This window comes from Cnephaeus nilssonii (genome assembly GCF_951640355.1).
Source record: "Cnephaeus nilssonii genome assembly, chromosome: 10".
Lineage (NCBI taxonomy): Eukaryota > Metazoa > Chordata > Mammalia > Chiroptera > Vespertilionidae > Cnephaeus > Cnephaeus nilssonii.
This window is the reverse complement of record NC_137081.1, coordinates 2,969,022-2,981,630: the sequence shown is the minus strand read 5'-3', so window position 1 is coordinate 2,981,630 and position 12,609 is coordinate 2,969,022. Positions and strand designations below refer to the sequence as shown.

At 62.2% G+C, this 12,609-nt stretch overlaps 1 protein-coding gene across 4 annotated transcripts in view; it reads left to right on the top strand.

Annotated features, from left to right (window-relative positions):
* The window catches only part of NEMP2 (nuclear envelope integral membrane protein 2), a gene marked incomplete at its 3' end in the record, with an annotated part of 35,266 nt that extends 23,869 nt beyond the window's left edge, over positions 1-11,397 (top strand). For all 4 annotated transcript variants that reach the window (XM_079782748.1, XM_079782750.1, XM_079782747.1 and 1 more), the window contains exons 3-9: positions 1,179-1,401; positions 1,526-1,598; positions 2,597-2,690; positions 3,534-3,648; positions 6,038-6,251; positions 9,708-9,884; positions 11,040-11,397. In XM_079782748.1, the coding sequence (XP_079638874.1) occupies positions 1,179-1,401; positions 1,526-1,598; positions 2,597-2,690; positions 3,534-3,648; positions 6,038-6,251; positions 9,708-9,884; positions 11,040-11,397 (1,254 nt within the window). The remainder of the gene's footprint in view (positions 1-1,178; positions 1,402-1,525; positions 1,599-2,596; positions 2,691-3,533; positions 3,649-6,037; positions 6,252-9,707; positions 9,885-11,039) is intronic.
* Positions 11,398-12,609: the final 1,212 nt, after the last annotated feature.

Sequence of the window (12,609 nt, the reverse complement as noted above, 5' to 3'; positions counted from 1 at the left end):
TTTTATTTTTAAAAGTGAAAATAATATGATTTTTATTTATTTTTAAAATGTGTCTTTATTGTTGAAAGTATTACCGATGCCCCCGTGCCCTGCCCATTGCCGTGGCCGTGTTTGTTCCGATGCCCACGTGGCCCTCGGCGGGGCGGGGCGGCCACCGTGTGCTTCGCAGCAGAGCTGGTGGCACCAGTGCTCGGATAGACTAGGTGGGGCTGGACTGTGCGGGCGTGAAAACAAGGAAGGTCCCTGCGAGGGAATGATCGCTAATGACCGCCTCGGAATTCAGCTGGACAAGCAGGGGCTGAGTCCATGGGGCGAGGAGCAGGGGGAGATGCCCGACACATGGTGGGGTCCAAGGCTTGCTGGGTGCAGCGCCAACGGGCATGCTGGGAAGACAGGAGGTGGTCGGCCGGGCGATGCAGGGCAGGCAGCCTGTGTCAGGGGCTTCCGTTGGGGGCTGACAGGTCCAGTGTGTGGCCGTGGGAGTCATTCGTGGAGGTTGGGGGGGACAGGACCACCAGAGGCGCTCGGAGAACGGGAGGCCAGCCTACGGGGAGGGGCGCGGTGAGTGCAGTGTGTATGGTGAATCCCCAGCTGGGTAACCGCAGGTGGCACTGGAGAGAGCGCAACCGTGGGCGCGGGGCGAAGTCCACGAGGAGGGGAGGCAGGCAGTGGGTGATGCCACCGATGCCCCCTTCGGGCTCGCCCCACCCCCGGGCAGGGAGGAGAAACGGGCAGACAAGGCTGCAGCAAGGCTGCCATGTAACAACGCGTGGCTGTGGCTGGTGCGGTGCTGTGAGCCGTGGGGGGCCCTGAGGCTGGGCTCTGCCCTCAGGAGGTGGTGCAGAGAGACGCTGGGGCTACGTCTGAGCTGATCTAGGGGGCGCACTTCTCAGTCACCGGGGAAAAGGGTAGAGGTCACCCCTCTTCTGATGGGTTTATACCAGCTGGCCACCTACTCCTCTCTCTCGTCTCTGCCCCAGTCACCCGCTAGAAGAAGGAGGTGAATCAGCCACAACTCAGGGAACAAACATCCACTCCCAACGTGGGGGTGCGCCCGTGGCCTCCACACCCACCACGTGCACGTGCGTGTCCCTCGCTCAGCCCGTCGGGCCCTGCTCTGCTCGGGGCTCTGAGGCGCGCTCGCCCCTGTGTTCACGGAGCCGCGCTCTCGCTCACAGGTGAAGGTCGCCAGTGCCGGCCCGCTCAGCCTGGTGTACATCACGGACAGACACGGCTGCCGGGACCCAGAGACCGTGCTCGCTGCCATCGAGTGCGCGGTCCACACGCTCTGGACCCTGCGCGAGTCTCACGAAATAGCCGTGAACGTCCGTCCACACGAGGGGAATGTGTGCTTCTCCGTGAGGCCGGCCGGCAGGCACTCGGTGCACGTGACGCGCAGCGGTGAGTCCCGCTGCTTCCCCGGCTTTCCCGGCCCGTCTTTCCGAGTGACACGTCGGGAGGTCGGCGTTTCCTGTCCCTCCCACCGCGCTGACCGTCCGTGTTCTGCGTGTCTTCTCTGCTCCAGCTGTGGATCTCAGGCTCGTCCTCCTGTTTGTGGCCGGCATCGCCCTCTTGCGCTCCGCGGCGCGCCTGAGTCGGTAAGCACCCGTGGCGCCTGCTTCACGTGGGGACCCAGAGGGCGTGGCCGTGTGGCGCCCTGCCAAGGAGGTCCACGCCGGGGTGAGGGTCCTTCTGCTCCAGGTTTTGCAAACAGCAGGCCTGAAGCTCCAGCTTGAAAGGCCTGTAGAGCAGGAGCAGTCGTTTGTGGAGCGATGGTTGGACACGTCTGAGTGCGTTCACAGGCGTTTGCCGGCACCACCGGCTCCTCTGCACCCATTCATCCGCGGGGAGCTCTGTGTTCTGTGCCCCGTGTGAGAGGGAAGGAGATCTGCGGCACCGGACGCGTCCCCCGGGCGGGGCTGGCGGGCGCCGGGTTTGCTGTGCCGACGCCTGGCTCTCCGTACAGAGGCCGCCGCCCCGATTGCAGCTCCGAGGCCAAAGGTGGACTTGACCAAACATCTGGCAAACCTCTCCTCCTGGTGTTTTGTTCCTCACAGCCTCCCTGTGAAAACCGAGTCTCTTCCCAGTCACTTTCACTCTTTAGTGCTGCCCCACGCGTGGCTTATGGCTGAGCCTTTCCCTGGGGCATAACCAGGTGTGTGACATCCCTCACGGCCCACCCACGGGAACCGGCCGCGGCGGGGCAGCGCGGGGCGGGACGCTTGGCCGAGGAGCTGGGCCCAGGCTGGCGGGAGGGTGTTTAGCCCCCGGCCGGGAAACTGAGGCCCGGCCAGCGCTTCCTCAGGCTGTGGGTGCCGCTGAGGCTCAGGCACGGCCCGCCCGCCCGCCACCCGACGGGGGCGCCGTCATTCTTGTCGGGTCCGATTCTGAACAGAAGGTAACGCACACATTGTGTTCTGAGTTCGTGGCAAGCTATTTACCATACGTTTCGGGCAGAGATTCCATTTTTTAAGAGCACGGGGCGTCGTTCAAGCCGCCTCCCGAGTTTTTCTTCTTCCGGCGTCAAGTTAAACGTGTTTTCCCTGCGGACAGCGTGGCGTGGCATTGACACGGCGCCGTCTGCTTGTCCTGACAGAAGCCCTGCTTTCTATTACTGCTCGGGGACGGCGCTGGGCGTGCTGATGACACCGGTCTTCCTGCTGCTGCTGGCGAGAAGGTCCATCCCCGAGGTCGGTATGCTGTGTGCCCTGAGCCAGCGCGGAGGTCGGGGTCTTTGTGGGCACGGAGCTTGGGCAGATGGACCCACGTTGGTTATGATGGCTCCCCGTTCAAGCTGCGTGTCTGCGTTGCATAGCCTGGCTTACGATGCACCTTTCCTAGAGTCCAGTTTATTTTATTGCCGTCTGTGGTTACAGTACGTCTTGCGGACACTTCTTTGGAGACCTTTCATTCTCTAGGTGACGTGTTCATTCTCGGGGTGATGGGTTTCCCTTGTGGGTGCCAGGGACGATGCGATGCAGAGAGCATCTCTCTGATCCCGGCCGAGCCGCCCGCGCCGTGACGAGCAGCGTCGCTGCATCTGCCGGTCGCGGCGATGTTATTAGTCCCCAAAGCAGAGCGAGGAGACGCGAACGTTAGCTCACGATGATAATGTGGCCCTTCCTCTGCTTAACCTTTTGCACTCGGATGTCGAGTGTGACTCGACACGGTTAGCATTAGAATAAAGGAATCGAGAAAAAAGCAAGCAAGTGCAAAGGGTTAAAGAGTGCGGCCAGCATCATTGAGATAAATGGTTCCCTGGCTCCCGCTGCTCCAGCAGCAATGTGCGTGCTGGCTCCGCGCGCCCTGCCCTGCCCTGCCCGGCTCCGGTCCTGGGCCTGCGGGTCTGCATCCCGGCGGCTCCCAGGGCGCCAGGGCTGCTGGGCCCGGCCGCACCTTTCATCAGACCTAGGCCGAGTTGACGGCAGCGCGGTTTGTGGAGAGAAGTGTCCCGTACAGAGGGCTGGCGGGCTGCTTCTGCTGTCCTGAGAGCGAATGACCGAACACTGTGCGTTTGTTTTCTCCACACGCAGTATAGCACCTTTGGGGCAGTCATGGTTGGTTGTTGGTTTGCCTCAGTGTATATGGTGTGCCAGGGGATGGAGCACCTGCCGTGGCTGTGGTGTGAGCACAGGATGTATGTCGTAGGTAGGTAACGTTTTTCAGATACATTCTAGCCCTAACCGGTGTGGCTCAGTGGGTAGAGCGTCGGTCTGTGGACTGAAGGGTCCCAGGTTCGATTCCGGTCAAGGGCATGTACCTTGGTTGCGGGCTCATCCCCAGTGGGGGGTGTGCAGGAGGCAGCTGATGGATGTTTCTCTCTCATCGATGTTTCTAACTCTCTCTCCCTCTCCCTTCCTCTCTGTAAAAAATCAGTAAAATATATTTAAAAAAGAAAAGACACATTCTGTGATTGGGGAAGCTGGAAAGCACCGCGGGAGGCCTTCTCCTGGCAGCTGTTTCCGGCCTCTAGGTTTTCATTTGGAACCAAGCAGCGCTGCGTAAAACCGTGTTTTATTTATTCCCATAGTTGGTGACGTCATTTCATTATTCGATCTCATTTTATACCCTTCCCGTATGACATCCTTCTTAGGTGTCTATCCCAGTGGTCGGCAAACCGCGGCTCGCGAGCCACATGCGGCTCTTTGGCCCCTGGAGTGTGGCTCTTCCACAAAATACCTCGGCCTGGGTGAGTCTATTTTGAAGAAGTGGCATTAGAAGAAGTTTAAGTTTAAAAAATGTGGCTCTCAAAAGAAATTTCAATCGTTGTACTGTTGATATCTGGCTCTGTGGACTAATGAGTTTGCCGACCACTGGTCTATCCTAATGTTCAAAAGAGCAAAAACGATTTGCCCCTTTTGACTACAGGCGCTCTGACCACATCTAACTTGTGATGAAGACGTTTCTGTGAAATGTGGCTCTTTAGGTCTTTGTCTGGATGCATTCAGCACGAAAGGTGAGCCGTCCTCAGTGTACGTGACGAATGGAAACCCGGCTGTCCAGAAACAGGGAGGCCTCAGGGAGCCCCTTGTTCTCCGTGATACCAAAACAGCAGCTTCTTCTCCCGGCGTAATCGGGAGATGGTGGGGACGAGAGGACTGGGTCCCTTCTGACACCTGGCCCCAGCTTTCTCACACATGTCTATGCCCCCAAATCAAAAGCAATACCTGTTCTGTTCCATGTTAAGATTTTATGTTTTCAGTTCTTGTTTCTCCTTATGCTAAAGTGCTTTTTAAAATAAATCACCCACATTATGGTATGGTCCCCTAAACACTTCACTAAGCACTTCTAAAAAACAAGAGCGTTTTCCTCTATAGTCCAGTAAGTGTCAAGTCTAAAAAACAATTGAGAATCACATAAAATCACCTATTGCCCAGGCCATGTTGACGTTCCCTGCACAGCGTCGCTGGTTGGTGCGTGTCCGCTGAGATGCAGCCCGGAATCGCGTTCTGGGTCCGTTCTGCCCCGTAAGGCTCTCCATCCCCGCAGCTGTTCTCCGTCACGGTGGTTCCTGAGACACCACGGGCGTCCTGTAGGGTGTCCCACGTTTTGGATTTCTCCGGTTACCCCTGCGGTACAAGTCAGCTGCGCTGCTCTCTCGCCTGCATGTCCTTTAAACGGGACATCGGGGCTCGCTCAGACGCAAACGACACGCTCCTGGTGGCCGCACAGGCCCGCGTGCGCGCTGGACCCGCCCCGGACGAGAGCATCTCCGTCCCTCGTTGTCCGCGGAACCCGGGCCTGGGAAAGAGTCGGGTTTGCAGCTGTGACCTCTGCTGAGGCTTACCCCGACCACGGCCGCCACGAGGACGCTTGTCCTAGGTCTACAGGGGTCGGCAAACTCATCAGTCAGCAGAGCCACATATCAACAGCACAACGATTGAAATGTCTTTGGAGAGCCAAGTTTTTTAAACTTAAACTTCTTCTAACGCCACTTCTTCAACATAGACTCGCCCAGGCCGTGGTATTTTGTGGAAGAGCCACACTCAAGGGGCCAGAGAGCCGCATGTGGCTCGCGAGCCGCAGTTTGCCGACCACGGTGCTAGGACTCTGGGCTGACAACTAGACACGTGTTATAGTCACTGACGATTCTGCGCCCTCACTTTACCGAGAATGATGACTCACAGCCCGTCAGCCAGCACCTCACGTGAGGGAGTAACGAGCCTTACATGCCTTTTTCCATGTTACTTCATCGGAGAAAGAAAACGAAAGGGAAGGTTTTCTGGTATGTTCTTAGCTCTCAGTCAAGGCTATGTCGTTTTTGGTTTTTTATGTTTTTATTGATGTCAGAGAGGAAGGGAGAGGGAGAGAGAGAAACATCAATGATGAGAGAGAATCATGGACCGGCTGCCTCCTGCACGCCCCACATGGGATGGAGCCCACAACCCGGGCCTGTGCCCTGACCTGGAATTGAACCCTGACCTCCTGGTTCATAGGTCGACGCTCAACCACTGAGCCGCCAGCCAGACCTCTGCCGGTTTTTACCATAAATGTTCAAGTTCGGAGTGAGACGAGCCGCCTTCTTCTGCTCCCACAGGCTACGTCCTGGCAGTGGGGTCCCTCAGCTTCGCTGCCTGTTACAGACGCGGGCCCCTGGCCGAGGAGAGGAGCCAGCGCCTCCTGGCGTGGACGCTGCGGCTGCTGGGCCTGGCGCTGACCCGCTGCGGCGCCCCCGTGCCCCGGGCCGCCTGGGCCGCCGTGGGCCTCCTGCTGCTGCCCCGGGCTCTGCGCTGCCCGGCGAGAGCGCTCAGGTACGTGCCGGGCGCGTCTTCCTTTCTCCTAGTAAACCTGGCACGTGGGGCTCTGGCTCGGTGGATGGTTTGGGGGGACGTTTGGACATAGCGTGTGTGATCTCATCACGGACCCCTTTCACCTGGAGCGTCCCTCCGAGAGGGGAGGGAGGGAGCGAGCCCGAGGTGGCTCTCGCTGCTGTCCGGAGGTTCAAGCCCACGCGGGGGATGGCAGTCATCCGTGTCATTTCCCCCCCCCCCCCCCCCCCCCCCCGCTCCCCGACTCTGACAGAAGGCCCGGGCTCGGGGTGCCTGAAGTGTCTACTTTCATTTTTCATTCTGGACTTTCCTGCATTAGAGCCAAACCTGCTGCGGAGGCATTCGTGGTGCTGAGGAGATAAGCGTTAGGGGTCAGAGAGGAGTCCTCAGGGTGGGAGATGGATGGCATGTGGGCTCTCTCTTCTCGGGTTTACAGCGAGGCTTCGGCCTCCTGGGAGCTCAGAGGGTGCGTGATGCTGAGGTGGCGCTGTGAGGCCTCCCCGGGCGGTGGCCGCGTGGGCTGAGCGCCTGCCTGCATGTCGTGCACAGATGAGGCATCCCTGCCCTGCGCAGTGCTTGCTGAGACCGAGGCGTACGCTGTCACGCACGAGGTGCGAGCGCCGGCCTGCCAGCACCGGGCATCGGGAGCACTTCCGGAGGAGCTGGCACTGGGCCGGGTCTTCGTGAGTCAGAGCAGACAGGTGACTGAGCGTCGGGAGGCTCTCCGATGGGGACAAAGCCCTGATGGGCACGTCGGGAGACAGGCGAGGAGGCGGGCAGGACAGGCGTGGAGGCAGCGCAGGCCCTGCAGCCAGTCTGGTCTGCTGTGCCCAGTGCGGGGAGAGTCCGGTCTGACGCGCCCAGTGCGGGGAGAGTCCGGTCTGACGCGCCCAGTGCGGGGAGAGTCCGGTCTGACGCGCCCAGTGCGGGGAGAGTCCGGTCTGACGCGCCCAGTGCGGGGAGAGTCCGGTCTGACGTGCCCAGTGCGGGGAGAGTTCGGTCTGACGTGCCCAGTGCGGGGAGGGTCCAGTCTGACGTGCCCAGTGCGGGGAGGGTCCGGTCTGACGTGCCCAGTGCGGGGAGAGTTCGGTCTGACGTGCCCAGTGCGGGGAGAGTCCGGTCTGACGTGCCCAGTGCGGGGAGGGTCCGGTCTGACGCGCCCAGTGCGGGGAGAGTCCGGTCTGACGTGCCCAGTGCGGGGAGGGTCCGGTCTGACGCGCCCAGTGCGGGGAGAGTCCGGTCTGACGTGCCCAGTGCGGGGAGAGTCCGGTCTGACGTGCCCAGTGCGGGGAGGAAGCCAGTGCGGCTGAGTCGGCGCCCCCTGGCGGATGCCTAAGGCGGCCTGAACCCCGGTGCTGGGGCTGCAGGTGCTGAGTGGGCGCTGAGCAGGCCGAGGCCGTGGGGGCCGTGAGGACCGGGAAGGTCACCGGGTGACACTGCAGCTCATCGGAAGGGGCGTGACCTCTCGGCCTGAGCTGAGTGCTGCCCATGGGAGGGAGGGTGGGCCCCGCCTTGCCAGGTCTCCTGGTTTTCTAGAAAAGCTAGGAATGTGGATGAGAGTGTGAGTTCTTGTGATTTGTAAATGTTGCCAACTAATCTGAAAATTAAAATACTCAACAAGCAAAAATCAAAGCCGAGACCAAGGACGCCCACAGGCAGTGGGTGTGGCCCATCGTGTCTGGCAAAGGGTGGGGGAGGGGGAGGGGCAGGGGCAGGAGCCCAGGCCTCAGAGGGCGCAGTGGTCCAGGCCGGAGGCGGCGGTGAGGAGGACCTGGCGACCTGGCGGGAGGCCGGGCTGGAAGAGGAGCTAATGAATATTTACGAGGGAGCGAGGCTGTCAGGAAGGAGACGGAGCTGGTGTTTATGGATCTGTGACTGCGTGTGGGTGATGTCCCGGGCTCAGATGGGCCGGGTCAGGACAGAGCCTGTGCAGAGGGTGTGGGGGAGGCTGAGCGGCAGGGCCGGTGGGAGGGGCTGAGGCTGGCTGACGGCTCTGCCGGGGTCGGAGCCCCACAGTGACCGGAGGCCCTCGGTGGGGGGGCTGACCACTCCCCTCCTCCAGGCCCTGCTCATGGCCCCGGCCCAGGGTGGACCCCCCTCCTCTTCCCCTCCACCACCCCCCACCCCGCCAGGAGCCAAGGGGATGTGGCCGCACGGGGCCTTTCAGCCTTGCGGTGCGTTATCATGAACGTCGCCAACATGCACATGGCCGCCTCCCGCCACGCGGCCGGGGTGACAGCGTGAAGGACGTGAAGGGCGAGGGGAAGACAGGAGCGTACTTACAGGCGAAATAAAGAACCAGAGAGACGGCACCTGGTGTCTGGAGTGCTTCCTAGCTCCCAGAGGACTGTTTGGTCATGTTTCTAACCCGGGCAGCGGGCTGTTACTGTCCTTACGGACACTGACGGGTTCGGGCTGCGCTGAGCACTGCATGCGCACTGTCTCCTTTCGTCTGGCGGCCGCGGGGAGGGGTGCTCGCCGCCTGCAGGTTTGTCCTGGGAGCGGGTTGGACGCGCACGGGGAAGGGATGGCCCGGTCCCCACGGTGGGCGGCCTCGGGGCGCCTGTGCCCGTCTCCTCCTCAGAGGCCGGGGTGCTCAGAGAGGAGACGGCAGCCATGCCAGCGTGCCCGGGCTGGCACCTCAGCCACCAGGGTCTTCACGGGAAGAGGCTCAGGTCCGCTCCCCAGGAAATGCATTCGGGACCCGCTGTGCGGGATGCTCACTCGGGGCGGGGGGGGGGGGGGGGGGGGCCGCTCGGGTCCATTACAGTGAGCGGCCTTAAGCCTTTTGAAGCTCATTTATGATAATGACGTTAAGGCCCCTTGTGTTGTCATTAGTATTTGTCTGAGTCTCCCTTTAGGGCTTCCCTGTAGGAAAGCACTTCTGGCCAAGACACCGAGCACGCGGCGAGCCAGAGCCGGTCTAATGACCGGCACGCCGCCCTGTGCGCGCACTCCCTCTGGGGCAGGCACCGCGCTGGGCCGAGGCCAAGGCCACAGCCCCCTGCTTTTCGGCCTGGAAGGTGGGCGGGGAGTCTGCACAGACCCTCACAGGCCTGCCTCTCGGCGCCCCGGAAACGCAGCCGGCACGCCCCAGGAAGCGGGGCCTGGGCTGTCGGGCTGTGCCGTTCGGTCCCGGGAAGAAAGATGCGCGAACATCTCTATGGGAACTGCCCCCCAGAAGCCACATGAGGGTATGAGGTCATATTAGGATGGTCCAGAGGGGGGACTGTGCCCGCAGGCCCGCGCTGCGTGTTCTACGTGCCACATTCGCGATAGCAGCATGAAAGCATGTTACATGCTTAGCGTGTGTAGTGTGATACCAAGGCAGTGAAGAACTATGCCCACTGCTGTCCAAGAAATGTATTTCCGAAGCCTCGGAGTCGAGTTGAATAACCGACGTGGCCAGGAGCCGAGCAGCCGAATGCGCTGTCCTAGGAACGTGAAGAAGTGGCTGAGGTCCCGGAGGCCGGCGTTCAGGTACCTGACCGAGGAGGAGTACCAGGAGCAGGCCGACGCCGCGACCGCCCGGGCCCTGGAGGAGCTGCGCCAGGCCTGCCGCCGGCCCGACTTCCCATCCTGGCTGGCCGTGTCCCGGCTCCAGGCGCCGAGAAAGTAAGCCCCGCTCAGCCCAGCCCGGCCCGGGTTGGAGTGGCCGCGAGGGTCCCTGACGCTGGTGCACACCCTGCATTCTGGCGCCGGCCGAACCGCGAGGGTCACAGCAGCAGCCTCGGCTCCCCCAGGGAAGGCGGCTCCCCCAGGGAAGGGGGCTCCCCCAGGGAAGGCGGCTCCCCCAGGGAAGGCGGCTCCCCCAGGGAAGGGGGGAGCTGAGGCCCTGCTTCTCCTGTGGTGTGGACAGTGATGCTGGACTTCACCCCAAGGCTTCTCGGCCGCATCTTCCCCTCTGCTTCCCTCCTGTGGCTTCATGCAGACTCCTGTCCTCAGGGGACGGTGGGGGTTCACTCAGACCCCGTGTCCTCAGGGAAAGGTGGGGGTTCACTCAGACCCCGTGTCCTCAGGGAAAGGTGGGGCTTCATTCAGACCCCGTGTCCTCAGGGAAAGGTGGGGCTTCATTCAGACCCCGTGTCCTCAGGGAAAGGTGGGGCTTCATTCAGACCCCGTGTCCTCAGGGAAAGGTGGGGGGTTCATGCAGATCCCGTGTCCTCAGGGAAAGGTGGGGGGATTCATTCAGACCCCGTGCCCTCAGAGAAAGGGGGGTTCATTGAGACCCTGTGTCCTCAGGGAAAGGGGGGGTTCATTCAGACCCCGAGCTCTCAGGGAAAGGTGGGGCTTCATTCAGACCCCGTGTCCTCAGGGGAAGGTGGGGGTTCGTTCAGACCCCGTGTCCTCAGGGGAAGGTGGGGGTTCACTCAGACCCCGTGTCCTCAGGGAAAGGTGGGGGTTCATGCAGACGCCGTGTCCTCAGGGAAAGGTGGGGGTTCATGCAGACCCCGTGCCCTCAGAGAAAGGGGGGTTCATTCAGACCCCGAGCTCTCAGGGGAAGATCGGAGGGGAAGTGTGGACAGTAAATAAGGACCAAATCCAGACTCGGGAGAAGAGAGTGGAGAGAGCAGTGGTGTTGGAGCGCGGGGGCTGGTGTCTGCCCCCCGCCCTCTCCCTGAGGCCAGAAGGACCCCAGGAGCCATCCCGTTCACCTCCCCGTGGGAAGGCCACGTGCACGTCCCTGAAGACACGTAGCAGGGAACTGCTTCCTTCCCAGGAAACCTTCCGTGGTCACACCGACTGTCTTTAAACACACACACTGAACAGGTTCGCGGACTTCGTCCTCGGAGGAAGCCACTTGTCGCCAGAAGAAATGCGTCTCCATGAGGAGCAGTACAGCCTGGGGGGCACCTTCCTGGAGGCGCAGCCCTTTCACCCGGGGCAGGGGCAGCCGCCTGAGTGCCCTGCCCCTGCCCCTGCCCCAGCCCCGCCCCCTTCTCCTGCCCCGCCCCCTTCCTCTGCCCCCGCCCCGCCCCCTTCCTCTGCCCTGTCCCTGCCCCCACTCCCTTCCTCTGCCCTGTCCCTGCCCCCACTCCCTTCCTCTGCCCCTGCCCCTGCCCCGCCCCCTTCCTCTGCCCTTGCACCTGCCCCTGCATGTCACTCAGGACCAGGACGTGGTCAGTAGCCGAGGGGACGTTGCCATGGAGAAGACCCAGGCGCAGGGAAAGGACTGCGCTGATGGAGAGAACGGTCGCTCGCGGCCAGCCTGCTGCGTATCCTGCTGCGGCCACTTCCCTGAGGGAAGATTTCCACTCGGAACAAGGGGACTGCGTTGGCCGTCGGGCCAGCGAGCCTGGGTCAGTGCCTGTCAGCACCGGGCTCCGCGTCCTCTCAGCCCAGAGCCTGTGTCGGTCCGGAGGCTGCATTGGTGCCAGCGCAGGTGCTGGGAGACCGGCCCGGCATGCTCCCGGCACATAGAGACCGACCTGGAGTGCTCCCGGCGCGTAGAGACCGGCCGGCGTGCTCCCGGCACACAGAGACCGACCTGGAGTGCTCCCGGCACATAGAGACCGGCCGGCGTGCTCCCAGCGCATAGAGACCGACACCTGGAGTGCTCCTGCGCGTAGGGACCGGCCCGGCGTGCTCCCGGCACACAGAGACCGACCTGGAGTGCTCCCGGCACATAGAGACCGGCCGGCGTGCTCCCAGCGTCCACGTGCTGCTCAGGAAGGGGTTCTCGGTCAGCTCGCTCGACGCCGAGTGCAGCAGGACTGCTCGGGGCCGTGAACGCGCTGGCGCCCACGTGACCCGGGAGGAATCGTGTGCAGCAGTTTCCGACTTCATTGACCACAGACCCGTTTTCCAGGAGACGAGTGTTCCTTGGCTCGCGTGCTGAGAAAGTGCTACCGATGGAGGCGCTGAGGTCGGGGACGCAGCAGCGTGTCCCGGCCCGCACTCAGCTGCAGTGAGGCCGAGGAGGCCATCTCCTCAAGGCCGGGCCTCACTGGATCGGTGACTTTCTTACATTTAACTAGAAGCCCAGCGCACACCAAATCGTGCGCGGTTAGGGTCTCTAGGCCATCTTCTGCCGCTTGCCGGTCCTCGACGCCACTCACCTGGGCTTGCCGTGGTTCCCCTGCGCCAAGCTGCGATTGGAGTCTGAGGGCCGGGGGAGGGACCGTTCCATCCGGCTCACCAGTCCCACCCCGCTGCCACTCACCTGGGTTTGCCGTGGTTCCCTGATCACAGCATGGCTCTGGTTCCCCGGAGCCTGCGGCCGGCAGGAGGGATCAAGAGGTCGCCATTCCGCCCGCTCCCCAGTCCCGCCCGCTGCTCCGTTCACTGTGGTTCCCTGTTCGCCATGCTGCGATCCGAGAATGCAGGAGACGGGAGGGGA